A 26,276-nucleotide genomic window follows, 5' to 3' on the forward strand; every position below is an offset into this window, starting at 1 on the left:
CAGTAGGCTATCAAGAGATTAAATTTCAGGGGAATCAAAAGTTACCTGTGAATTTTCAACTGCACAGATGTGCCCCTAATCCCCGCGTTGTTCAAGGGCCAACTGTATTACCTGCCCTTGTACTGAAATTAAAATTACATATATTGTGGCATTCCAAATAATAAGACTTATCCACCCAGGGAAGAAATTAAAAAAAAAAAAATCACACACATTTGTGGCCACCTGATAAGGGATTTTCCCTCCCTAACAGCAATGATACACATACCTGTCCCTACACCATACAATTTATAAGGAGCTGTTATGTTTTCTCTACCTCCATTTACTAAATACAGCATATTCTTAAGATGTATGGGGATGGGGGTCACAACTCAAATGCTTAGAGATAAGGTGGGCAGGCCAAGTGCATAAAGACTGAGGGAGAAATAAAAAAAAAAAAAAAAAAAAAGACTGAGGGAGAGCAGTAAATGTCATTTCCAAAAGTTATGGGTGCTATGTGGGAACACTGCCCTGATGCCACTGACTCACATTTTTCATGCAGAGCCCTAGCCAAATTTTTCCATTAAAAAAAAAGTCTCGGGCAGCCCGGGTGGCTCAGCGGTTTAGCGCCGCCTTCAGTCCAGGGTGTGATCCTGGAGTCCCAGGATCGAGTCCCACGTCTGGCTCCCTGCATGGAGCTTGCTTCTCACTCTGCCTGTGTCTCTGCCTCTCTCTCTGTGTGTCTCTCATGAATAAATATATAAAATCTTAAAAAAAAAAAAACCTCAATTCTAGAAACTGTAAGTCACATAAAGTCTGTTTGAGAGGGCATCCCTGGGTGGCTCAGCGGTTTAGCACCTGCCTTTGGCCCAGGGCGTGATCCTGGGGTCCCGGGATCGAGTCCCACGTCGGACTACCTGCATGGAGCCTGCTTCTCCCTCTGCCTGTGTCACTGCCCCTCTGTCTTTCATGAATAAATAAATAAATAAATATCTATTTAAAAAAAAAAAAAAGTCTGTTTGAGGCTTCTTGGGCCAGTTTATACTATGTGTGCTTTCCATGGCAGACTCCCGGAATGCTAGCCAACACCCAGAGCACCATCAGCTTTCCCCCACCCTCCACCTGCAGGGGTCTGGATTCAGGACACCCTTTGTCCAGACCCCACATGTCCACTACATCCCACACCCCTTCCTATCTGCCCTCCAACATCTAGTGCCTGCCCAACATTGTCAGTCTTGAAACCACATAACACTCCTATCATTTGCTTATCACATCAACCCCAGACTCCTGAATTACCCGCCTCATCCCCATACACCCTATTTTGTTCCCATCTCTCTTCCCCCTAACTTCTGGGGCTTGGAACTTAGCAACTACCTTAAACAAAATCTCTCATTTCCTCAGTCTCTTCTCTGAACATTCTTGTCACTTTCTTACTCCTGTTCTCCCTTGAGGACATGCCTTCTCTTGTGCCCTTCCAAAAAGGTAGGTCTCCTTGCTCCTGGTGCTGCTTCTACACCTGCCCTCTCAAAACCCCAGCTATTAATCTCATCATCAAAGTAGATTGTACCCCACCTTGTGCATCATCTCCTAGCCTAATTTCATGACTCATGCTGCCTCTCTCATCGTTCTCAGTGATTTCCATACCCAGGTGGGTGACCCTCGGACCATCCTTGGCCTCTTGGGTTCCTAGATCTCTTCTCCAACATTTTGGTCTTCCCCTCAGCCTCTCCCCCCAGTGGTTATGCCTAGACCTTGTCTCAGTAAGCACAGCCTCTTGGAATCTCAGCTTCATGCATCTCACTCACTGCCCACTGTATCTTGTCTTTCTATTCATTCCCTCCAAAACCTTAACTCCAACAATTCACTGACCCTACACCTTTCCTCTACCCCTCAGCGTCCTCAGTCTTCACACAGATTAAATTCCTTGACCATTATGATCACCTCCTCACACATTCACTACACACCTTCCCACTTCACCATACTCATCTAGTGGCATCTATGCAGTTGCAATGTGGCTGGAGAAACATGTCGCTCTTAGTGGAAGACCTCGCTTCCTGAGAAAAATAAGAGCAATAAGGGGTGAAAAAAATCAAAACTACTTCCCACCTCAAATTCAACTACTGAAAGCTTTCAAACAAACAGAACTTCAGATAAGCAAGGTCATTAGTTCACAAAACCAGGCAAGAATACTTCTGAAAGGTCAGGAGGTCCAGCCAGCTGCAGCAACCAGAAAGGCCATTAGGAAAAGAGAGGGCCTCTGAAGCCAGACAACTGACTTTCTCAATTAGTATCGCGTGACCCAAGGCAAGACCACTGCTCCAGGTTGTTTCAAGAATTAAAAACACATTGGCGCTCAGAGTAAGCAGTTGAGGTTAACCCTAAACTCAGTTTTGATACTGGAAAGTACATCCTAACATAATCACATCATTGGAAAAAACTCCAGAAGAGCTGTCGAGTTCTGGTTTAGACTGTAGGAATGACCACTGCACCCTTGATTCCTTGACCTACAGAGCTGATCCTCTCCCCCACTGACCCCTGACATCCTCATTAGCTCATTTTTCTTCTCTGCCTCAGGTATGGGGAAATTAACAGCCTTCGGAAGCCACCACAGGTGATGACTTGGTGTCTACACATCCTGCTTTCTCTCCACCCCAAATGCCAGCCTATGAAGCCACCTGGCTCCTGCCTACTTCTCCCCCCTCACATCCTCCTCCAATTCTCTCCCCGCCCTGACTCCTGCTCCAGTGTGATGGTTGTCTTTTCCTTTTTTTTTTTTTTTTTAAGATTTTATTTGTTTATTCATGAGAGAAAGAGGCAGAGACACAAGCAGGGAGAGAAGCAGGCTCTGATGTCGGACTCCATCCCGGAACTCCGGGATACCGCCCTGAGTCAAAGGCAGATTTTCAACCTCCTGAGCCACCCAGGCGTCTGTCTTTTCCTTGAACACCATCAGGCTTGCTCCAACCTCGAAGCCTTTTTACTCCATTACCTCCAACTGGACTCTCACCCACCAGGTCTTTGTGTGCCTGCTGCCTCCTGGTTCTTGTTAGGGCTCAAGAGGTCACCCTCCTCAGAGACCTCTCTTGACCACCTGGGCTAAAGCCGCCCCATCATCTTACATCACATTGTTTGTGGACTTCACCCTGTTCATTTACTTCTTAGTAATTTAATCCTGTGGGGACTGCTTCTTATCTTAATGTTTACTCACTGTCTCTGTCTCTCCCACTAGAATATAAGCTCTTTAAGCACAGGGACCTGGCTTGTCTGAGTCACAGCTGTTATCACCGGTGCCAGGACCATCCCTGACACATAACAGGGACTCAATACGTTTTGCTGAATCAATGAATTCCTCTTTGAAAAGAGGGTTTTATTTCTTTCTTTCTTTCTTTTTTTTTTTTTCAAAGCCTGACTGTGCTTGTCCAAAGCAGTTGAGGTTAGAACATTTATTCAAAAAGGCCTTCCCAGGCCAAACTTCACATAGAATGTAGAGAGCCTTATATTCTCCACCAACCTGTAAGGATCAGTTCCATGAACCCAACCCCTGCTTCTCAATGCCAATACTCTTCTTATACCAAGGGGTCCCCATTTTTTTTTTTTTTTTTAAGATTTTACCTATTTATTCATGAGAGACACAGAGAGGCGCAGAGACACAGGCAGACGGAGAAGCAGGCTCCATGCAGGGTGCTGGGACTGATGCGGGACTCGATCCCACGACCCCAGGATCACACCCTGGGCCAAAGGCAGACGCTCAACCACTGAGCCACCCAGGTGCCCCAGGGGCCCTCACTCTTGCACCTTGGCAAAGTTTCTCCCCTCCAATGCTTTTGTTCTTCTCCCTTTGGATTTCACCGAGAAACACCTTTCCATTTGGAGGCGCTCTACCGCAACTGAACCAGATAAGATCTCTCGGGAGGCTGTGGTCCAACTTCCAAAGAGGTGGGCGTGGGGGCTTCTTCCCAGAAGCTAGAGCTGCCTCAGCGTCACCTGATCCAACCCCCACCCTCTCAGGCCTGGCCTCCCAGGGCCCTCCGGGGCAGCAGGAGGCTGCAGTTCGGTCGGGCCTCTCCCCCACTTCCTGCCACAGGAAGGGCCAAAGCCACTCCTCTTCGGTCAATAATCCGAAGTCTCCTCCCTTACCCGCAGGAAACTTTCCTGCCCCTGGCTCGGCCGCCCGTCCTCATTCCCGGGGGCCCCCAAACCTCTTCCCCAGGCTCCACCTCCCAGAGCCCGCCCCGCCACACCCCCTGAGCTTCCCCGGGCCGCCCACCCGCCCGGTTCAGCCGCGGCCCGAGGCCCCCCGCGCTCCTACTTCGCCCCCGCCCGGCCTTCCACGCCTCCCCGGGGACCCGCCCCGGGCCGGCCCTCACCGTGGACGCCACGTTCTCCGTCGGCCGCCTCAGCCCGGAAGAGCAGCAGCGAGGCCAGCAGGGCGACGAGCGCCCCGCACCGCCCCGGCCCACGGAGCTGCGCCATGTCGGGCTCCACCCGGCAGCGCAGGCGAAGCGTCGAGCCGCCGGCCGTTAGGGTCTCGCGATCGGGGGCGGGAAGACCCTTGGCGCGCACGCGCGCTGGAGAGCCTCGCGTTCAGGTGCGGGCGCTCGCGGAGGGGCCGCGCGGTGCGGTGCGGCGCGGGCGCTGCGGCCGGAGTCCTCGGCGGGAGCCCTCGGCGGCCCTTCGGCGGGCGGACGGTCGCCCTCCCACGCCCGCGCGGCTTCTGTCCGCCCCCGCACTCGCCCCTTGCCCCAGTCGCGACACTCAGCGACCTTCTCACCCTTCGGAGCCCCACCGCACCTCGAAACGCTCGGTGGGCGCCAGAGCCAATGGCGGCCGCCTCCGAGCAGCTCGCGAAGGTGCAGGTCGGTGAGGGGGCGGGGCGCACCTGGCGAGGCGGGGCGCGCAGGCGCAGGGAGCCGCACCTGAGCGGCGGGCCTCGCGGCGCACCTCGCGGCGCACCTGGGCTGGCCCGGGGATGGGCGGGGCCTGCATTGTCCCGCCCGCGGTAGCTCCTAGCCCTCGGGGAGGCGCAAGCCCGCGGAGCCCCGCCGGGGCCGCGTGACGTCCCCGCACCTTCACTCTTGGGCCGGGCCTCGGGGTGGCGGGAGAGGGTACGGGACGCCCTTCCGCGGCTCCTGAGATTGTGACGATGGAGCTCGCGTTATTTCTGCCCTCCTTTGAGGGTGAGCGATTTATTAAATTCACCGTTCACTGACCGCCTGCCAGGCGCGTTACTGGAAACCCAGCGGTGACCCCGCCAGACGAGGCCCTTCCTCACCAGACAGGAACAGCCGAGAGTAATGACTGATGACGGAAGCATAGGACAGAGTGATTAAAATGATTGGGGGGACGCCTGGGTGGCTCAGCGGTTTGGTGCCTGGGTTCGGCCCAGGTCGTGATCCTGGAGTCCCGGGATGGAGTCCCACGTCGGGCTCCCTGCATGGAGCCTGCCTCTCCCTCTGCCTGTGTCTCCGCCTCTCTCTCTCTATCTCTCATGAATAAATAAATAAAATATTTTTAAAAAATGATTGGGGATGTGACAGGGAAGCGCAGACTGAAGGATCAGGGACTGAGGTGATGGAAGTGAGGAGGTGGGTTGGATAATGAACCCTGGAGGATGACAAGGGCTGATGGCCAAACATTCCAAGCATCCGGAATGGCAAATGCAAAAGTCCTCAGGCAAGAAAGGCAACCGTGCCCACCTGGATCCAGGGCCACTCCCACTATTCAGTCTCCCTCCTGGCATAATAATATGCGAGGAGCTTTAACTGGGTTATCAAAATAGTGTTTAACTGAAGCAAAGTTTTGGGCCCTTTATTATTTTTTATTTTTTATTTTATTTTATTTTAAAATTTTATTTATTTATTGATGAAAGACACACACAGAGAGGCAGAGACACAGGCAGAAGGAGAAGCAGGCTCCCTGTAGGGAGCCGGATGTGGGACTTAATCCCAGGACCCAGGGATCATGCTCTGTGCCAAACACAGACGCTCAACCGCTGAGCCACCCAGTCGTCCCTACTTTTTTAAAGATATTATTAAGGGCGCCTGGGGGGCTTCAGATGGTTAAGTGTCTGCCTTCCAGCTGCGGTGATGATCTCCAGGTCCTGAGAACTATCCCATGTAGGACTCCCAGCTCAGTGGGGAGTCTGCTTCTCCCTCTCCCTCTGCCTCTCCCCCTGCTTGTGCACTCTCTCTCTGTCTGTCTCTCTCTCAAATGAATAAATTAAAAAATCTTAAAAAAAAAAAAAAAATAGGGCAGCCCGGGTGGCTCAGCGGTTTGGCGCTGCCTTTGGCCCAGGGGCCTGATCCTGGAGACCTGGGATTGAGTCCTACCTCGGGCTCTCTGCATGGACACTGCTTCTCCCTCTGCCTGTGTCTCTGCCTCTCTCTCTCTCTCTCTCTCTCTCTCTCTCTCTGTGTGTGTGTGTCTCATGAACAAATAAAATCTTAAAATAAATAAATAAAAGATTTTATTTTTAAGTAATCTCTACACCCAACATGGGGCACAAACTCAACAACCTTAGAAGTCATGTACTGTTACCAACTAAGCCAACTAAGCATCCTCACCATTTTCTTTATTTATTTTATATATATATATTTTTTTTTTTTTAAGAATTCTTTTTTTTTTAAATTTTATTTATTTATTCATGAGAGCCACAGAGAGAGAGAGAGAGGCAGAGACACAGACACAGGTAGAGGGAGAAGCAGGCTCCAATGCAGGGAGCCCGACATGGGACTAGATCCTGGGTCTTCAGGATCTGGCCCTGGGCTAAAGGCAGGCCCCCCATTTTCTTTATTTAAAAAATATCGTGTGGGGAGGTACATCTGGGTGGCTCAGCGGTTGAGTGTCTGCCTTTGGCTCAGGTTGTGATTCCAGGGACCTGGAATCAAGTGCTGCATCGGGCTCCCTGCATGGAGCCTGCTTCTCCCTCTGCCTATGTCTCTGCCTCTGTGTGTGTGTGTCTCATGAATAAATAAATCTTTAAAAATATATATGTTTTTTCTCCACCATCTTCTTTAATCTTGCAGCGAGGTCCAAAGACTCAGGTCAAGAATCTGAATGTGAGGACAAAGATCTCTCCAGCACCTGAATCTTTTTTTTTTTTTTTTAATTTTATTTATTTATGATAGGCACACAGTGAGAGAGAGAGAGGCAGAGACACAGGCAGAGGGAGAAGCAGGCTCCATGCACCGGGAGCCCGACGTGGGATTCGATCCCGGGTCTCCAGGATTGCACCCTGGGCCAAAGGCAGGCGCTAAACCGCTGCACCACCCAGGGATCCCCACAGCACCTGAATCCTACCCTATTCCAATAAGCCGGGCTTGAGCTGAAAGACAGTACTGTGGTGAGAGTTGTGGCTGCAGAGGAGTCACAGGTCCATTCATTGCTTCATGCATCTATCTGTTCATTCAGCATATATATTGAGCACCCACTATGAGCTAGGTACTGTTCTAAATGCTGGGGAAGATACAACAGTGAACAAAGCAAAATTCTGCCCTGTTGGAACTCACTTTGTAATGGGAACAGTGGTAGAACTAGCATATTTCACAGCTGGAGGGGTAACTTTTTTATGCTTCCTCCTCTCTACCAGAAAATTATTTTCAATAACAATCACGTAGGAATCATTTTTTATTTGTTCTTTAGTCATAAAATTAACAATCGAAAATAAACAAAATGTATTACTCAATTCAGTAAAGTATTTCATGTGTGCATGAAAATTTCACTTACCAGAAAAAAACCCACAAAAAACACAAAACAAACTACATCTCACAGTTCATACCCTGATTCACTATTTTTATTTTATTTTATTTTTAATATTTTATTTATTTATGATAGACATAGAGAGAGAGAGGCAGAGACACAGGCAGAGGGAGAGGCTGGGACTCGATACCGGGTCTCCAGGATCACGCCCTGGGCCAAAGGCAGACGCTAAACCACTGAGCTTCCCAGGGATCCCCTGATTCACTATTTTAAACAAAAATTCCAAAAAAATATGTAGGGTGGCTGAATAGTTTATCTTTACAATCATTGTGCTATCATTTTAATTTCTAATCTATTACTTAAATGCAAGAATATATGGAATCACAGAGATTGGAGATTCAAACTGCACAAGCCCAAGTTATTCCAAATTATTATGAACTTACTTTCAAAATGAACACATACAGCTGAGTCTTCATACATCAGAGGTCAACTGTACACTTGGGAGTTCTCTATATTAACTTCCCTAGGATTTTGTGGCAAACATGTTGGGTAGCCCCCATGCACATGGCCTATGTAATCCCTTCCCCTCAAGTGTGAGCAGGACATGGGACTGCTTCTCATCAATAGAATATGGCAAAGGAGGTTTGTGATTACATTATATAAGACTCCTTAGTGGACTGGAGAGAGAGACTCTCTATTGCTGGCTTTGAATCAAATAAGCTGCCACATAGTAAGGCTTATGGAAAAGGCTACATAGCAAGGAGCTGAGAGCAGCCCCTACTGATAACCAGCAAGAAAATGACTTCATCCTAACAAGGTCAAGCAGTTGGAAGCAGATCTTTCCCCATTTGAGCCTCTGGTGAGATGTCTGACCCCTGAATTATAGTTTGGGGAGACCCTGGAGCAGACCGCCCAGCTAAACCATGTTTGGCCCAGATCCAGAAACCATGAGATAATAAGTTTTAAGCCACAAAGTTTGTGGTAATTTATTCTGTAGCAATAGAAGACTATTACAAATACAATGTTTACTAAAGGATACAGTAATAAAAATACCTAACTGGAAGCCTATTATTAAAACAACAGGGGAGTCTGGATAGCTCGGTTGGTTGGGTTGGGCAGTGACTTGATTTCAGCTCAGGTCATGATTTCAAATTCCTGAGATCAAGCCCCTGTTGAGCTCTACCCTCAGCCAGCAGTCGGCTTCCCTCCCTCTACCCCTCCCCCCACTCATGTTTTCTCTCTCCCTCTCAAATAAATAAATAAATCTTTACAATAATAAAAAATAAAATAAAACTCAACAGTAAGTGCATCAATTGCTTATAAGCAGACCAATGAAAGATTTTGGATTATTTTGGAGGATTATTTTATGACTGTGCACAGTGTAAGAAAAACTGGGCCTTGGGATCCCTGGGTGGCACAGCGGTTTGGCGCCTGCCTTTGGCCCAGGGCGCGATCCTGGAGACCCAGGATCGAATCCCACGTCGGGCTCCCGGTGCATGGAGCCTGCTTCTCCCTCTGCCTGTGTCTCTGCCTCTCTCTCTCTCTCTGTGTGACTATCATAAATAAATAAAAATTAAAAAAAAATTAAAAAAAAAAAAGAAAAACTGGGCCAACTTTTGGTCAATTTTATTTATTTATTTTTTTAAATTCTCCACAGACAGGAGCACCTGGGTGACTCAGTGGTTGAGCATGTGCCTTTGGCTCAGGTCGTGATCCTGAGGTCCTAGGATCCAGTCCCTCACTGGGCTTCCTGTGGAAAGCCTACTTCTCCCTTTGCTTATGTCTCTGCCTATCTCTGTGTGTCTTTCATGAATAAATAAATAAAATCTTTTTAAGAAATAGATAAATAGGGCAGCCTGAGTGACTCAGCGGTTTAGCGCCTGCCTTTGGCCCAGGCCGTGATCCTGGAGACCTGGGATTGAGACCCAAGTCAGGCGCCCTACATGGAGCCTGCTTCTCCCTCTGTCTCTGTGTCTCTCATGAATAAATAAATAAAATAAAAAAAAAAAAAAGAAAGAAAGAAAGAAAGAAAGAATAGAAATTCTTTCTTTCTTTTTTTTAATAATATAAATTCTCTACAGACAGTGTACTCCCCTTTTGCCTGGATTCCCGGAGACCACTTGTATTGCCCTTTGGCACATCACTAGTTGGTAAACAGATGATAAACAAAGTGAGTAAATTATATACAATGTTGAAAGGCAATGTTACAGATAAAACATCAAGCCAGGTAAGAGGCCTGGGAGTCACAATATGAGACAGGATGTTCAGGCAAGACCTCACAGCTCAGGTGAACATGTGAGGGAGATAAAGGAAAGAGTCCTGCTATTATCAACCTCAGGAAGAGCTTCCCTGACAGAACTATTAGGGCAAAGGTGCTGAGATGGGAGCATGCTTTGTAGAGGCTACTTTGAGACAACAGGCGTGAACAATGGAAACTAGATTCAGACAAAAGGGCCCACAGAAACACCCTGGCTGAATATAGACAGCAGGCGGCCCACCTCAAAATATCCACAGGCCCTAACTGACCAATGAGCTGTGTACAACCAGGCCCAGATACCCAAGAAGGGGGAATTCCATGGGTCCCAATTCCTCTTCACTTCTTTTTTTTTTTTTCAAAGATTTCATTTAGGGCAGCCTGGGTGGCTCAGCGGTTTAGCGCCGCCTTTGGCCCAGGGCGTGACCCTGGGGTCCCAGGATGGAGTCCCACATCGGGATCCCTGCATGGAGCCTGCTTCTCCCTCTGCCTCTGTCTCTGTATCTCTCGTGGATAAATAAATAAAATCTTAAAAAATAAAAATAAAGATTTCATTTATTTATTCATGAGAAAGCTAGAGAGAGAGAGAGAGAGAGAGGCAGAGACACAGGCAGAGGGAGAAGCAGGCTCCATGCAGGGAGCCTGACATGGGACTCGATCCAGGGTCTCCAGGATCGCGCCCTGGGCTGAAGGCGGCGCCAAACCGCTGAGCCACCCGGGGTGCCCTTCCTTTTCACTTCTGGCTTTAAAATATAGCCCTCACCCCTGCTCCTTTGCCTCTTCTCTGTTGCCCTGCTCACCAGCTCCCTTTTGGTGTAGTCAATAAACTTCTATTTCCTTTGTTCTGCCTCAGGTGAATTCTTTCACCGCCTAGACCACCAGCCCCCCACCCCATCTGATTGTAGCCTCACTTTTGGGCTCCCCCCCACCAGCCAATCAGAGAACATCACAGGCTTGGCAGAGCTTCGAATGCCCCAGGACAATGGGGAGCTATGGGCAGTGTTGTTGTTAATATAACAGCTTTATTGAGATATAAGCCACATACCATAAGATTTGCCCTTTTAAAATGTACAATTCAAAATAAAATCAAATGTACATTTCAGGGGCGTCTGGGTGGCTCGGTGGTTGAGCGTCTGCCTTTGGCTCAGGTCTGAATCCTGGGATCCTGGATCAAGTCCCACATCAGGCTCTCCACAGGGAGCCTGCTTCTCCCTCTGCGTACTGCCTCTCTCTCTGTGTCTCTCATGAATAAAAAAATAAAATCTTTTTAATAAATAAATAAAATTAAATGTACAATTCAGTGGTTTTTAGTTGGGGTTTTGTTTGTTTGGTTTTTGGTTTTAGTATATTACTGAAGTTATGCAACCATCACGCTACAATTTAGAAGATTACATCATCCTCAGAAGAAACCCCCGCACTGGTCAGCAGTCACTCCCCTTTCCCCCCATTCTCTCAGCCCCAGGCAACCACTAATCTATTTTCCATTTATGGCATTCCATATAAGTGGAACGTGCAGCCTTTTGAGTCTGGCCTCCCTCACTTAGCATGTTCATCTATGGGGTAGCATGTATATGTCAGTATTTAATTTCTTTTCATTGCCAAATAACAGTCCATTGTGTGGATGCACCACATTTTATTCATCAGTTGATGTGCCATGTTGTTTCCACCTTTTGACTCTTATGAACAATGCTGTTATGAACATCCACGTACAAGGTTTTGTGTGAACATATGTTTTCAGTTCTCTGGTATATTCCTAGGAGTAGAACTGCTGAGTCATATGGTAACTCTAAGTTTAACCTTTTGAGGAACTGCCACATTGTTTTCCAAAGTGGCTGCACCATTTTACATTCTTTTTTTTTTTTTTTTACTTATGATAGTCACACAGAGAGAGAGAGAGAGAGGCAGAGACATAGGCAGAGGGAGAAGCAGGCTCCATGCACCGGGAACCTGACGTGGGATTCGATCTCGGGTCTCCAGGATTGCGCCCTGGGCCAAAGGCAGGCGCTAAACCGCTGAGCCACCCAGGGATCTCCCATTTTACATTCCTAACATCAATGTATGAACATTCTGATTTCTCCACCGTCTTGCCAACACTTGGTATTTTCCATTTAAAGGAAATTACAGGGCAGCCCAGGTGGCTCGGAGGTTTGGCGCTGCCTTCGGCCCAGGCCCTGATCCTGAAGACCTGGGATCGAGTCCCACGTCTGGCTGCCTGTATGGAGCCTGCTTCTCCTTCCGCCTGTGTCTCTGCCTCTGTCTCTGTTTCTCATGAGTAAATAAATAAAATCTTTAAAAAATAACTAACTAAATAAATAAATAAAAATAAAATCTAACCCCCCCCCCCACCAAATATCTTATCAAATACATGATTTGCTGGGCAGCCCGGGTGGCTCAGTGGTTTGGCGCCTGCCTTTGACCCGGGGTGTGATCCTGGAGACCTGGGATCGAGTCCCATGTCGGGCTCCCTGCTTGGAGCCTGCTTCTCCCTCTGCCTGTGTACATTCTACCTCTCTCTGTGTTTCTCATGAGTAAATAAATAAAATCTTTAAAAAATATATGATTTGCAAGTTGTTTTTAAATATTTTATTTATTTATTTGACAGAGAGAGCACAAGCAGGGGGAGCAATAGGCAGAGGGAGAAGGAGAAGCAGGCACCTCACTCAACAAGCAGCCTAAGGCTAGGCTCCATCCCAAGGTCCTGGGATCATGGCCTGAGCTGGGGCAGATGCTTAATGGACTAGGCCACCCAAGCCCCCCTGATTTGAAATTCTTTCCCCATTCTGTGGGCCCTCTCTTCACTTTCTTGATGACATCCTTTGAAAAACAAAACTTTTTTTTTTTTTTTAAGTAAGCTCTATGCCCAATATGGGGCTCAAACTCACAACCCTGAAATCAAGAGTTGCAAGCTCCACTGACTGAGCCAGCCGGGTGCCTCTGAAACACAAAACTTACTAATTTTTTTAAAGGTTTTATTTATTTATTCATGAGAGACACAGAGACAGAGAGAGGCAGAGACACAGGAAGAGGGAGAAGCAGGCTCCATGCAGGGAGCCTGATGTGCAATTCGATCCCAGGACTCCAGGATCACATCCTGAGCTGAAGGCAGGCGCTAAACTGCTGAGCCACCCAGGCGTTCCAAAACTTACTAATTTTGATGAAGTCCTATTTGTATATTTTTTCTCTTGTTGCTTCTGCTTTTGGTGTCATATCTAAGAAACCATTGCCTACTTATGGATGGTTTTAAGCAGGGATGGGCTATGGCCAAATTTAAGTGTTTGGATATTTTTAAAGATTTTATTTATTTATTTGAGAGATAGAGTGAGCGAGCAAGAGAATATGAGTGGGAGGAGCAGCAGAGGGAGAGGGAGAAGCAGACTCCCTGCTGAGCAGGGAGCCAGATGCTGGGCTCCATCCCAGGACTTTGGGACCATGACCTGAGCTGAAGGCAGATGCTCAACAAACTGAGCCATCTAGGTACCCCTCAACTTTAAGTTTTATTTTATTTTATTTATTTATTTTTTTAACTTTAAGTTTTAAAGTATCATTCTTTCTGCTTGTAATTAGAAGAAGGAAGACTGGTGAAGTAAGGAACTTCTGTGATCACCCTTGCTAAAACCGCAACTCCTCCTTCACTTCATTTCTCCTTTCTGCTTCAAATTTCTCCATAGACTTATATTCTAATAAACTGTATAATAATGGTTATTGTGTTTATTGACTGCCTCCATCACGAGAATGTCAATTCCCTGAACTGGGCTTGTCTGTTCACTGCTCTATCTCTAGTGCCTAGAACAGTGCCTGGTGTCCGTCTATCTATCATCTATCTTTATCTTTCTATCTCTCTATCTCTCTATCATGTCATTGAGATTTTCAGAAAGCTGAAAGGACTGAAGGGAGCAGGTGCCGTCTCCCTCTGCACAGGTCACCAAGAAACCCATGGCGGGGACGCCTGGGTGGCTCAGCGGTTGAGCGTCTGCCTTTGATTCAGGGCCTGATCCCGTGGTCCTGGGATCCAGTCCCACATTGGACTCTTGCAGGGAGCCTGCTTCTCCCTCTGCCTGTGTCTCAGCCTCTCTCTCTGTGTCTCTCATGAATAAATAAATAAAATCTTTAAACAAGCAAACAAACAAAGAAACCCACGCTGAAGGGAGTGGGGAGGAGGGGCCTGGTAGTAACCACAGGGAGAGAGGACCCTCTGGATGCTCTCCTGCTTGAGGAGCCTGATAGGGAGAGAGAGAGAGGCTAACAGATGTCATGACATCGAGTAAATACATATTTGTTGAGTGGAGTGAGTAAATAAGTGAACGAAAGGCTGCACGGGTGCGTGAAAAAATGAAAGAACGAACAGATGCTGTGCCGGGAGGACTCGGGCGGGATCTTCCCCGGCAGGGAAAGGCGGCGCGGGGGCTCCCGCACCGTCCCTTGCAGCCGCCAGGGGGCGCAGACAGGAGCGGTCCCCGAGAGCCCGTCCCGGGACCCCGCCCCCCGGGATCTAGGCCCCGGGAGCCCCAGCCGCGCGGCCCGGGCCTGGGACTCCGGGGCCGCGCGCATACCTGCACGGTGCACGGCCGCGGGCTTCCCGCGGTGCAGCGACCAGTCCCTGCGCTGCAGCCGGGGAAACTGAGGCCCGGGCGGCTGGGGCGGAGCTGGCCCGCGAGCGAGCGGAGCCCCCGCCCCCGGCCGGCCCCGCCCCGGCCCGTAAGAGGCCCCCTGCGCGCGGGGAGAAGGCGCACAGCGCGGGGCCGGGGCGGGACGGCGATGGCAGCTCAGCGGCTGGGCAAGCGGGTGCTGAGCAAGCTGCAGTCTCCGTCGCGGGCGCGCGGGCCGGGGGGCAGCCCCGGGGGGCTGCAGAAACGACACGCGCGTGTCACCGTCAAGTATGATCGGCGGGAGCTGCAGCGGCGGCTGGACGTGGAGAAGTGGATCGACGGGCGCTTGGAGGAGCTGTACCGCGGCAGGGTGAGCGGGGAGGGGACGCGGGCCAAGGCGCGGCGCGGGGCTCTCGCGCCCGCGGACCCCGGGTCCGGACCCCTTACACCCTCGGGGTCTCTGGTGGCTTGTGCCCGCCTCGGCCCCACAGGAGAACGCACGGCCGGGGACCAGGCATTCTCGGGGCTCGCGGGCCCCTGCTCGTGGACGCGGACGCACACTTGGGTGTCCAGGGATGCGCGCAAGCACCTGGGGAAGGCGGGAGGTTGAGCATGTGCGGGGCGAGGAGGCAAAGTTGGGGAGCCGGGGCGGCTATATCTGGAGAAAGGCTGGGGGAGGGGGATGTCCTAAAGCCAAACATAGATAGGCTGGAGTGACCGGCAGGATACCGAGAGGCAGGCGCACAGCAAAGGAAGGAACGGGACTCAGCCGTGCACAGTGACAAGTTAGGGCCGCCAACAGACCCAGCGGCAGAAGCAGCCGCCCCGCACAGACTCCCCGGGACACCAGCTGTGGTCACCTACGGATCACACGTGCTGCAGCCACACACACCCACAGACACAATAGCCCAGGCACAGCCTCGTGCAGACGCCCCCGCCAACTACACCCACGCAGAAGGACTCCAGTTCCAGCTACTGGTAGCCCGCGGTGGAGCGGAGGGTACAAGCTACAGCCGCTACCCTGCGACACCAAAGGATTCCAGGAACAGCCATCCATTGCCTCCTAAAAGCAAGAGCCACATGCAGACACAGTGACAGATGCTACGGCCACTCACAGACACACACACACAAAAGAATTAAAAACACACCCAGACAGAAGACCCCATGAGCCGTAGGTACAAACAGACCCACCATGGCAGAAACTACAGCCGTCCGTGGGCACACGGGACACAAGCGGCAGCCTCATGTGGACGCATAGGCTACGGACAGACGTTTCACACCTTTCACTTGAGTCTCTGCTAGCAGTCACACCGTGCCACACACAAAACACAATTACGGGGACCTGGTGGTTGTGTCAGTACCCAGACTGGATGTACAAATGCTCCTCGGCACAGCTCAAGGGTGACGGAAACCATGGTCCCTCACAGCGACACAGGGTCCCACTGTTTTCAGGCACACCCGAGGCTCTTATAGGTGGATAGAGAAGTCCAGCTGCCCTTGGTAGGTGGCATCCCCTAAGGTCATTCTCCAGACGGTGGGCATTACAGCTCCCAGGACACATGACAGGGAGACAAACACAGCAGAGCCAGAGCCACACATCTCGAGGTCCTAGGACCACAGTCCACACCCACGACGGCGCCCAAAGTGCCCCATGCTTCTGCCAGTCCCGGCCCCCTGGCATCGGGCTCTGGCTCACTCACACAGGCGTGTGACACATTTGTAGACTGCTGAACCCCCTTCACACACGAACCCGGTACCACCCAGCCCTGAGGCCCACAGTGAAGTCAGAAGGACTGGGTGGGGGAGGAGGAACTCTAGCCTCAGGGATCTCTTGCTTTGACAGCTGGGTTCTGTCCCCCCGCAGGGATAGAGAGCCAGCCTGCGTGTGGCGTGTGGCTTCTTGCCCCAAGAGGCTGTACTAGGAAGCCCCCCCTGGGCTGCCCAAGGTTGGGCTCGTGGCTCATCCCACCCGCCCACTCTGGGGGCTGTTGGTGGTCATCCCTCTGGACTGACCAGGCTGCACTCTTGGCCCTGGGGGCTGGCCTGAGCCCTACCCCCTCTTTCGGTCCCCTAGGCAAGGGGCCTCCCCCAGCAGGCTCTGGCCTGCCTGCTCCCCTCCCCCACACCTAGTGCTGAGACTTTGCCTTGAAAGGGCAGAGCCAGCCCCTCTTCTGAATCCCAGAATCTGACATTCCAAGACTCGACCAGGCCTGTTTCCCTCTATGGGAACTGGGGCCAAGGAGAGAGACCTGTGCCAGCCCCAAGGCTCTCAGGGCTCTGGGGCCCGGGCATCTGAGCTGGTGCAGGCCCCTGGGCCTCTGTCAACCCATCTGTCACCCCTCCCCCCACCACCCAGATGTCCCGCCTTGGCGGTGCTGTCCCTGACTGCCACATTGTTGCTCCAGAACCCGCCAGCTGGGCCCTGGGGCTGGTGGGGCTTCTCCAGAGGCCTGGACAAAGGCGAGGGAAGGTCGGGCAAGGGACCCTGACCACCCTCCCTCCCTCCCCACCTTAGGAGGCAGACATGCCCGATGAGGTCAACATTGATGAATTGTTGGAATTAGAGAATGAAGAGGACAGAAGCCGGAAAATCCAGGTAGGCTGAAGGGAAAGCTGCCCCCCTCCCTCCTAAAGATCACAACAGCCTGCGTGTTTATTGAGCACTTACTATGTGCCCGGCACCGTTTTAATTGCTTTCCACTTAACTCATTTAATCCTCACAAACACTATGAAGGATTTACCATGAAGGGTTTACTCTCCACCTTCCAGATGGGGAAAATGATTTCATCACTCGTCCAGGGTCACAGGGCCACAGCTCGCCAGGCAGGCCGACTGCCAAGGCCTTGCAATTAGGACCTGTGCTCTCCAAGAGGCAGGAAATGCTGTGTGACCTTTTGGCCCTCTCTGGATTTCCAGCTGATCCTGGTGACTGAGCTGAGTTTGTTGCCTCAATCCTGCCCCCGTTGCTATCTAAGACCCTCGGGCCATTTCTTCCCTGGCACTTTGAATGATGAATGACGGGAAGTCCACCCTGGAATCTGACTTCCTCTTGTCTTGTTGCCTTGGGGCTTTGTTGGGAAAGAGAAGGGGCCCGAGGGGCCTAGGTGCTAGTTATTTACTATTTTCTTTTCTTTTTTTGTTGCGGGGGCGGGGTGTTTAGGGACTCCTGACATCGTGCGGCAACCCCACAGAGGTGAGAGTTCCCTCCCTGCATCCTGGTCCCGAGAAGGGGGTCCCCGGGGTGGAGGGGAGAAGCTGTCTGGCCCCGGGGGCGGCAGAGGGAAGTCTGGGGGGAGCCCTCTGGGTATCTCGGCCCTTTGCTCCAGTGGTGTCTTTGTCTTGTCACCCCGGCTCCTCTCTCTCCATCTGCCACTGGGGCCCGTCCTCTCCTCCCCACTGAGACGCGCCCCATCTGGGTCTGGTGTCTGCCACTCCCTTGCGGGTCCTCGGTCCTCCCCTTCGGGCTGCCAGTCCTGGGGCTCAGCCTGTCCCGGAGCTCTGTCCCCCGGGGCTCCCTCCCCTACCACCGCCCTGGGATTCCCTTCCGCACCTCTGCCCCTCACCCCCCATCCCTCCAGGCCCTGAAGCCCAGCCGCCCAGCCCCTCCCACTTCCTTCCCTGCTTTAAAAGGGAAAAATATTCATGTTTCTCCAACCAGCTCTGGGCTGCCTGAGGGACAAACGTCACCCTGTGTCTGTCTGCCCCGGAGCGAAGGCCTCTGTCCCTGGGGACCCTCGTGGTGCTCTCTTGGCCTGAGAAACATCTTGATGTCTCTCTGTGGCTCTTCCTTTCTCTGTCCTTTTTGTCTCTCCCTCTGCAGCTGTCTCTGTTTCTGTCTCTGTGCCTCTGTTTCGGTCTCAGCTTCTGGATCTCTCCCTGTGTCTCCGTGTCTCCCTGTGTCTGACTCTGTGTCTCTCTATCTGCCCCACCCCTTCCCCACCGTCTCTGCCTTTCCACCCCCTCCCCAACTACCTCCAGGCCCTCTCACTGCCCGGGCTGCGGGATGGGATGCTGGATGGGATATGGGATGGGATGCTGGATGGGATGTGGGATGGGATGTGGGATGGGATGCAGGATGGCATGTGGGATGTGGGGGGCCAGAGCCCAGGGTCTGAGGCCTGGGCTGGGCAGGGGGCCTCCCACCTTCCCCCCCACTCCCGAGTTCTTAGGACCCCTGCCCTGTCCTCAGGACTTCGTCCAGGAGCTGCTGGTGAAGCTACGAAGCCTCCACAAGCAGCCGGGCCTCCGCCAGCCCAGCCCCTCCGAGGAGCGCAGCCTGGGCCCCCTCCAGGACCCCGCCCGGACCGCGCCACCCTGACCTCACCTCCGGGGCGCCCTCCCTTCTCCCCTACCCTCCCCACCGTCCTGGCTTGTTTATAAGTTGTATGTGATGGTTCTGTTACAACACCGTGCTCCTGTTTTTCTCCTCCGTGGAGTTCCCCGAGCTCCCCCCACCCCGCCACCTCCCTCCCTCCGGCTGCGTCTCCTCGCCTCCCAGCCCCGCAGCTGGCCCGACAGATGGAGAATCAGTCTGCAGCCAGAGAGCATGAGAACCGGCCCTGCTGACCCCACACCGCCCTCCCCTCCCAGGACTCCTCTTGTCCTCGCTTCCCCCCCAGCCTTGGCCTAACGGAAGCCTCAGGGCCCCTATGGGTGCCATTCAGGGCTCCCGTGGTAACGATGGCCCGTGGTCCTTGCACCGTGGGAGATGCGCAAAACCAAAGGTACCCAGTATCACCTCGGCACACCATGAACAGACCAAGAGGGCTTCCTGAAGGAAGTGACGTTGAGGCAAGACTTTGAAGGCTGCATAGGGGTTTGTGTGACATGGGTACCCGTATCCGAGGGCTCTGAACCTTGTGGACAGAGGGATTGATGTTGAGGCTAAGCCAGGGAAGACAGCACACACTGGCGGGGCCATCCACCAGCCAGGATGGGAGGCCTGAAGGGTTCCAGGGGAGGGGCCAGGGCATCAGAAGTGGGTGGTAGCTATTTATACTTCCCTAACTGTGGAAGTATTTCAGGATTTTAACAACAACCTAGTTGAGCTTTGTGCAGTGGCAGTATCGTAGCCAATGAGGTTTATCCGAGACGCGATTATTGCTAATTGAAAACAGCAACCTAGCTGTCCGCTGCCTGTCTGTGGTCCGGGGACGGGTGGGGCTGTGCCACAGCTCGGGCATCTCACCCCACCCCCGCCGCATCTTGCCTCTACTGACTGACATGGGGGGCCTGGCCCCCATCCTCACCCCGCACCACCCAGCAGCCCAGCCAAGGCACCCGTCCCAGGCGGGCTGAGCTCCAATCTGGCAGGAGGAGAAGATGCCACTGAAGAAGAGGAGGCATGCAGGAGCCCCTTGCCTGTCCAGCCCTGCAGGTGGCTTTGCTGCCCCTTCACAGACAGACAGACAGACCTCTGGCTTCCAGTGTCCCCTTTCCTCCACCCAAATGTATAGGGAACGGATGTGTGGAGGATGGAGGCGGCCCTCCTGGTATCCAGTCACCTGGGCGCATCTCCCAGAACATCCCCTTGGGCTTAGGGAACTCCAAACTTCCCTCTTGCAGAACCTGTTTTTGGTTCCTCATTCCGTGATACGTGCTCAAAACCCAGGTTCTAAAGTCCTGGGTGCACTATGTGTTGAGCTGCTCAGTTTCCTCATCTGGAAAATGGGGACTTCATGAATGAGGAAATTGAGGCCCAGTTTAGTGATACCACTTGCCCAAAGTCACACAGCTGGGAGATGGCACCAGGCTTCCAATCCCAGGCGTAGGACTCCAGAGCCCAACTACCGAACTACACTGTAGGGCTCTTGTAAACCATAGTGGTGATGGCTGTACTTTAGTGTCGTGTGTGACTATTTCATACTAAAGTGTTAGTGACTGCTCATGCTCCTGAGATAACCTATCTAAAGGGCCATACAACTTGACTGAGAACAAGACTACAGCCAAAACATTGGGAAGGAGCATAACAGTGGATAAGAGCATGGACTCGGGTCCTTGCCCGGATTCAAATGCCATCTGTCCCCCTTCCTCGTTGTGTGAACTTGAATAAGTCACTAAACCTTTCTGTGCTTCAGTTTCCACATCTGTGAAATTCAACTGTGAATTAGAACAGTACCTACCCTAGCACTGTTGCGAGATTTAAATATACAGATCATAGACTAGTGCCAGGCATGTGATAAGCATCGCTATCCATCTTACCATTGTAGGGATTTGCCAGGAGTTGCTGGACCATTGGCTCCTACAAGCTATCGTCCCTGGCCAGCAAACTTGTGCCTTGGGAACACTGATTTTCAGGCCCTCTGATGTGGCAAAGCCCCGGAGGACACAGTGTACCCGACTTGCCCACCCTTGCATTGCTGCACCCCCCCCCCCCCCACTTTCCCAGTCACCAGGCCCCCTGCCTCCCAGGGTTGGTGCTGTTCCCCACTCGGCTACCACAGGACATCTCTCCTTCACTCACCTTTGTCTCCACCCAACCCGTTCCCTCTTTCTCCTTCCTCCAATTCATCATTTTAAAAAAATCAGTTTCTTGGTATTGTTCTAGGATTTTTCTTTTTTCTTTTATTTCAGAGAGAGAGAGAGCTCAAGCAGGGAGTGTGGCAGAGGCAGAGGGAGAAGCAGGCACCCCTGTTCTAGGATTTCCCGATGCACATACAAACAAGTGGGAACCTCGATTCTATTGCCCCCAACCCCTGTTTCTTAAGGTGAACATTATATTATGACACTGCCCTAACTTTGCTCTTTTCCTTTTCCCCCCCCCCTAACTTTGCTCTTTTTCACGTAAGGACCTGTCTTGGAGATCTTTCATATCCACAACCCCTCCGTGGACTTACCAGGCCGTAGAACAAAAGCCAAAATCCTCCCCTACACACCCCTCCCTGTCACCTGCCACCGCTCTGCATTACTCCGTTTCCCTTCTGTCTTCCGTCTGGACGTCTCCGGACCTCTCCTTCCCATCCTCACTCCCTCCAGGACTACAGACCCACCTCCTCCCTGCCCAGAGTACTCTTCTCCAGCGTCCCTCATCATCCTTTAATATAGTCTCGGAAAGTATCTGGGAGCCCCTTGCGTAAGGAGCCACGGGGTCACTATCCTGTCACCCTGATTTAGTTTCTCCGTAGAATTTCTTACAATCTGACATCATCTTTTAAAAAATATTGTATTTATTTATGAGGGGAGGAGAGGCAGGGGGAGAGAGAGTGTCTTAAGCTGATTGGTGCTGAGTGCATATCCCAAGGGGGATTCATCCCAGACCCCAAAGATCACACCTGGCCAGAGAGTCGGACCCCCACGGACTGTGCAGCCCGGGCGCCCCAACACTGATATAATTTTAGTTATTTTATTGTCTATCTACACTCCCGGACTTTCAGATATTAGCTCCTTGCCTGGCCTTGAGCATGGCTATCCTAACATCTGGAACAGGGGCGGGCAGCTGTAGGTACTTGCCCCAAGCAGTGCCCCCTGGTAGCCACGTTCTCTCCACTCAGCAGCAGGTCTCCTCGCAGCTAAGTGAGGCCTCAGCGCCCCCTCGTGGCTCTATGAGTCGGTTTAATCTGCACCCCAGGGTTGGTGACCCCAGTGGCCGGGGACTGTCAGCTGGATTTTAAGTAAGAGCAGATTCCAGCAGCTGCTGTAAAGCACGCACCCACGCCCTGATCAACATTAGGGCCTTCGGGGCAGCCCTAGTGGCTCAGTGGTCTAGCGCCGCCTGCAGCCCAGGTGTGATCCTGGAGACCCGGGATCGAGTCCCACGTTGGGCTCCCTGCACGGAACCTGCTTCTCCCTCTGCCTGGGTCTCTGCCTCTCTCTCTCTCTCTCATGAATAAATAAAAAATCTTAAAAAAAAAAAAACAAAACATTAGGGCCTTCGCTAATTAGAATGATAGCTACTAGAAATGAGCTCTCACTGATGATATGACTGGTATTCACCACTGAGGCAGGACGGCTCTTGGCGGAGATGATCATGGTTGACATAAGATCAACCTACGAAAACCAGTATCGTTTCAGCAATAGTGTAAATACCAATTGTTAGGGGTGCCTCACTGGCTTAGTTGGAAGATCATGTGACTCTTGATCTCAGGGAGTTCGAGCCCACGTTGGGCATAGAGATTACTTTTAAAAATTAAAATAGGTCAGCCTGGGTGGCTCAGGGGTTTAGCCCTGCCTTTGGCCCAGGGCGTGATCTTGGGGGCCCAGGATGGAGTCCCACATCGGGCTCCCCTGCATGGAGCCTGCTTCTCCTTCTGCCTGTGTCTCTGCCTCTGTCTCTGTCTCTCATGAATAAGTAAATAAAATCTTTTTTAAAAAAATTAAAAATAAGGGACGCCTGGGTGGCTTCAGTCAGTTAAGCTTGTGCCTTCGGCTCAGGTCATGATCCCAGGTCCTAGGAGCAAGCCCAGCGGTTGGGCTTCCTTGCCCTGCTTCTCTCTCTCCCTCTGCCTGCTGCTCCCTCTGCTTGTGCTCTTGTCCTCTGTCAAATAAATAAATAAAATCTTAAACAGTAAACATACAGAAGGTAATCTGAAAAAAAAGTGAACCGATGCCATGTCCTTGGATAGGTATCGATATGTATCTACATGTCAGTTCTCTTGAAATTAGCCAATAATTTAAAGCTAGCTTAATCAAAATGTCCAGGTTTTTTTTGAGGTACTTGATAAACCAATTCTAAAATTTCTGTGGAGGAATAAGGTATCAAATATCTAAGTCACCATTAAAAGAGGAAGGAGGGGAGTCTTGCTTTAGCAAATATTGAGACAAACTGCAAAGCCATAGTTATAAAAATAGTGTGTTGCAAGAACAATGAATACACCAAAGGAACAGAACAGACTCGCAGGCAGAGCCAGGCATGTATAGGGACATAAAATGAGAGAGGTGGCACTGCCATTGGTGGGGGAAGGATGGGTTGTTCTTTGTGGCTTTCGGAAAAGTGGCTCAGTATATGGAGAGAAAAAAGATGATCCTTACCTCACCCCCCCCCCCCCCAGATAGACTCCAAGGGTGCCTGGGCAGCTCAGTTGGTTGTCTGCCTTGGGCTCGGTCCAATCCCAGAGTCCAGGGATCGAGCCTGGCGCTGGGCTCCCTGCTTGGTGGGCAGCCTGCTTTTCTCTCCTCTCCCTGCTCATCCTTTCTCGCTACCCTCTGTCTCTCTCTCAAATAATAGGTAGAATCTTAAAAGGAAAAAAAAAAAAAAAACAGAAAAAAAGATAGATTCCAGATGAAGTAAAGACCGAAATGTAAAGAATGAAACTATGGAGTTAAAGGGCGCCGGGCTGGCTCAGTCTGTGGAGTGTGCGACTCTTGATCTTAGGTTGTGAGTTTGAGCCCCAGGTTGGAAGAGATTACTTGCGGAAAAAAAGAAGAAGAAGAAAGAAAGAAAGAAAAGAAAGAAGAAAGAAAGAAAGAAAGAAAGAAATAAAGAAAAGAAAGAAGAAGAAAGAAAGAAAGAAAGAAGAAAGAAGAAAGAAGAAAAAGAAGAGAAAAAGAAAAAACAAGAAGAAGAAAAAGAAAGAAATTCCATTTCCTAACAGTTCTACGGGTTGGGAAGTCTGAGATCAGCATGGTTGGGTCCGGGCGAGGACTCTCTCCCTAGCTCACAGATGGCTGTCTTCCTGCTGTGTCCTCACAGGGAAAAAAAGCAAACTCTCTGGTATCTCTTCCTTCGACAACAGTAGTTCTATCAAGCCTCATCTAATTCCAGTTACCTCCCAAAGCCCTATTTCCAAGCACCACCACCCTGGGGCTTAGGGCTTCAACATTTGAATTTTGGGTGAAGGGGATGCAACCATTCAGTTCATAACAGTGACTTTTAAAGATTTTATTTATTTGAGGGAGAGTGATGGAGAGAGAGCACAAGTGGGGTGAAGGGCAGAGGGAGAAGCAGACTCCCAGTGAGCAGGGAGCCCAACAGCTCCATCCTGGGGTTCCGGGATCAGGGCCTGAGCCACCCAGGTGCCCCCATAACACTGACTTCTGAGGCTAGGTCAGAAAGGGCTTCAGCTGGGTTCTCTGGATATGCTTGTTCCTGGAAGCCAGCTGTCATGTTGTGAGGAACCACACAGAGACATGGAAGGGTTTTGTGTTCTAGACAGCCAGAATCAAAGGCCAGACACGTGTGTGAAGAAGCCTGGCGAGAGAGGACCCCAGCCCTAGATGCCATCTGGGTGCAATGGGAGACCCTAAGTGAGAGGCACTCAGCTGATGGAAGAATTTCTTTTTTTTTAAAGAGATTTTATTTATTTATTCATGAGAGACACAGAGAGAGGGAGAGAGAGGCAGAAACACAGGCAGAGGGAGAAGCAGGCTCCAAGCAGGGAGCCTGACGTGGGACTCTGTCCCGGGACTCCAAGATCATGCCCTGAGCCAAACAGAGCTCAACTGATGAGTCACCCAGGTGCCCCCCTTACACGGATCTTGATGAGCACCCAGTAAGGTACAGAATTGTCGAATCACTAGATTGTACTCCCGAAATTACTATAACACTGTATGTTCACTATACTGGAATTAAAATTAAAAACTTAACTGGGGGGCCTGGGTGGCTCAGTCGGTTAAGTGTGTGACTTGTGACTTCAGCTCAGGTAGTGATCTTAGTGGGATTGAGCCCCTAGTCAGGCTCCGCACACAGTGGGGAATCCTTTATCCCTCTCCCTGCCTCCCTGCTCATGCTCTCTCTCTCAAATAAATAAAATATATTTTAAGACCCTTAATTCAAAAAAGGGATTAAGAATACACTTATCTAGGGACTGGGTGGCTCAGTGGTTGAGCATCTGCTTTTGGCTCAGGCATGATCCTGGGGTCCTGGGATCGAGTCCCGCATTGGGACTCTGCTTCTCCCTCTGCCTATGTCTCTGCCTCTCTCTGTGTGTCTTAAAAAAATAAGAGTACACTTATCTAAATAAGTACTGAGAAAGGTATAGAATTGTTGAATCATTGTATTGTATATACTTGAAACTAATATAACACTGTATGTTAATTATACTTGAGTTTTTTTTAAAAGGTCACACCAAAACCAAAACCAAACAAAAACATTTCTGGTAGGAAAATCTGCAAGGAATGATCAATAAAATCTGAAAGAAAAAAAAAATGAGAGGGTTGCCAGGCTGGCTCAGTTGGTAGAGTGGTGTGAATTTGAGCCCCACGTTGGGGTAGAGATTACTTAAAAATAAAAATCTTAAAAAAATAAAACAACAGAGACATCAGTTAACACCTATTGATTAGGCAAAAATTAGAAAGCTGGGTGATACCAAGTGCTGGCAGGAGTAGCAGTGGCACTGACCAACAGAACAGACCAGCAAGCAGGCATGTAGTATGTGCTAATGCATGGTGAGTGAACTGGATAAACTGGCTAGCCTAGGGCTGGGGAACAGGGCCCCCTATGCACTGCAGGTGGGAGTGGATTGTGGCCCAGGCTTCTGGAAACTAACCCATTTATTCAGTCACAAATATTTCTTTGCTTCTTATTTCTCTCTCTCTTTTTTATTTTTATTTTTTAAAAGATTTTTTTATTTATTCATGAGTGACAGAGAGAGAGAGAGAGAGAGAGGCAGAGACATAGGCAGAGGTAGAAGCAGGCTCCATGCATGAAGGCGGCGCTAAACCACTGAGCCACCCGGGCTGCCCTCTCTCTCTCTTTTTTAAAGACTTTACTTAATTGACAGAGAGCACACAAGCAGGGGAGCAGGAGAGGGAGAAGCAGACTCCCTGCTGAGCAGGGAACCTAATGCAGGGCTCCATCCCAGGATCCTGGGATCATGACCTGAGCC

General features: G+C 50.9%; 2 protein-coding genes and 1 pseudogene across 3 annotated transcripts in view; 2 read left to right on the forward strand and 1 right to left on the reverse strand.

Annotated features, from left to right (window-relative positions):
- The window catches only part of LOC119878551 (kunitz-type protease inhibitor 2-like), a 28,613-nt gene extending 23,820 nt beyond the window's left edge, over positions 1-4,793 (reverse strand). For both annotated transcript variants that reach the window (XM_038589171.1, XM_038589170.1), the window contains exon 1: positions 4,344-4,793. In XM_038589171.1, the coding sequence (XP_038445099.1) occupies positions 4,344-4,449 (106 nt within the window). In that variant the 5' untranslated portion in view covers positions 4,450-4,793. The remainder of the gene's footprint in view (positions 1-4,343) is intronic.
- A 9,843-nt stretch (positions 4,794-14,636) lies between these two features.
- Positions 14,637-18,921, forward strand: LOC119878547 (protein phosphatase 1 regulatory subunit 14A). The gene is made up of 4 exons (XM_038589164.1): positions 14,637-14,884; positions 17,030-17,110; positions 17,675-17,707; positions 18,704-18,921. The coding sequence occupies exons 1-4, from the start codon at positions 14,684-14,686 to the stop codon at positions 18,830-18,832; spliced, it is 444 nt and encodes a 147-aa protein (XP_038445092.1). The 5' UTR covers positions 14,637-14,683; the 3' UTR covers positions 18,833-18,921.
- A 639-nt stretch (positions 18,922-19,560) lies between these two features.
- LOC119878552 lies at positions 19,561-19,691 on the forward strand (annotated as a pseudogene).
- Positions 19,692-26,276: the final 6,585 nt, after the last annotated feature.

The sequence above is a fragment of the Canis lupus genome, unplaced genomic scaffold (genome assembly GCF_011100685.1).
Source record: "Canis lupus familiaris isolate Mischka breed German Shepherd unplaced genomic scaffold, alternate assembly UU_Cfam_GSD_1.0 chrUn_S1713H1907, whole genome shotgun sequence".
Taxonomy (NCBI): domain Eukaryota; kingdom Metazoa; phylum Chordata; class Mammalia; order Carnivora; family Canidae; genus Canis; species Canis lupus.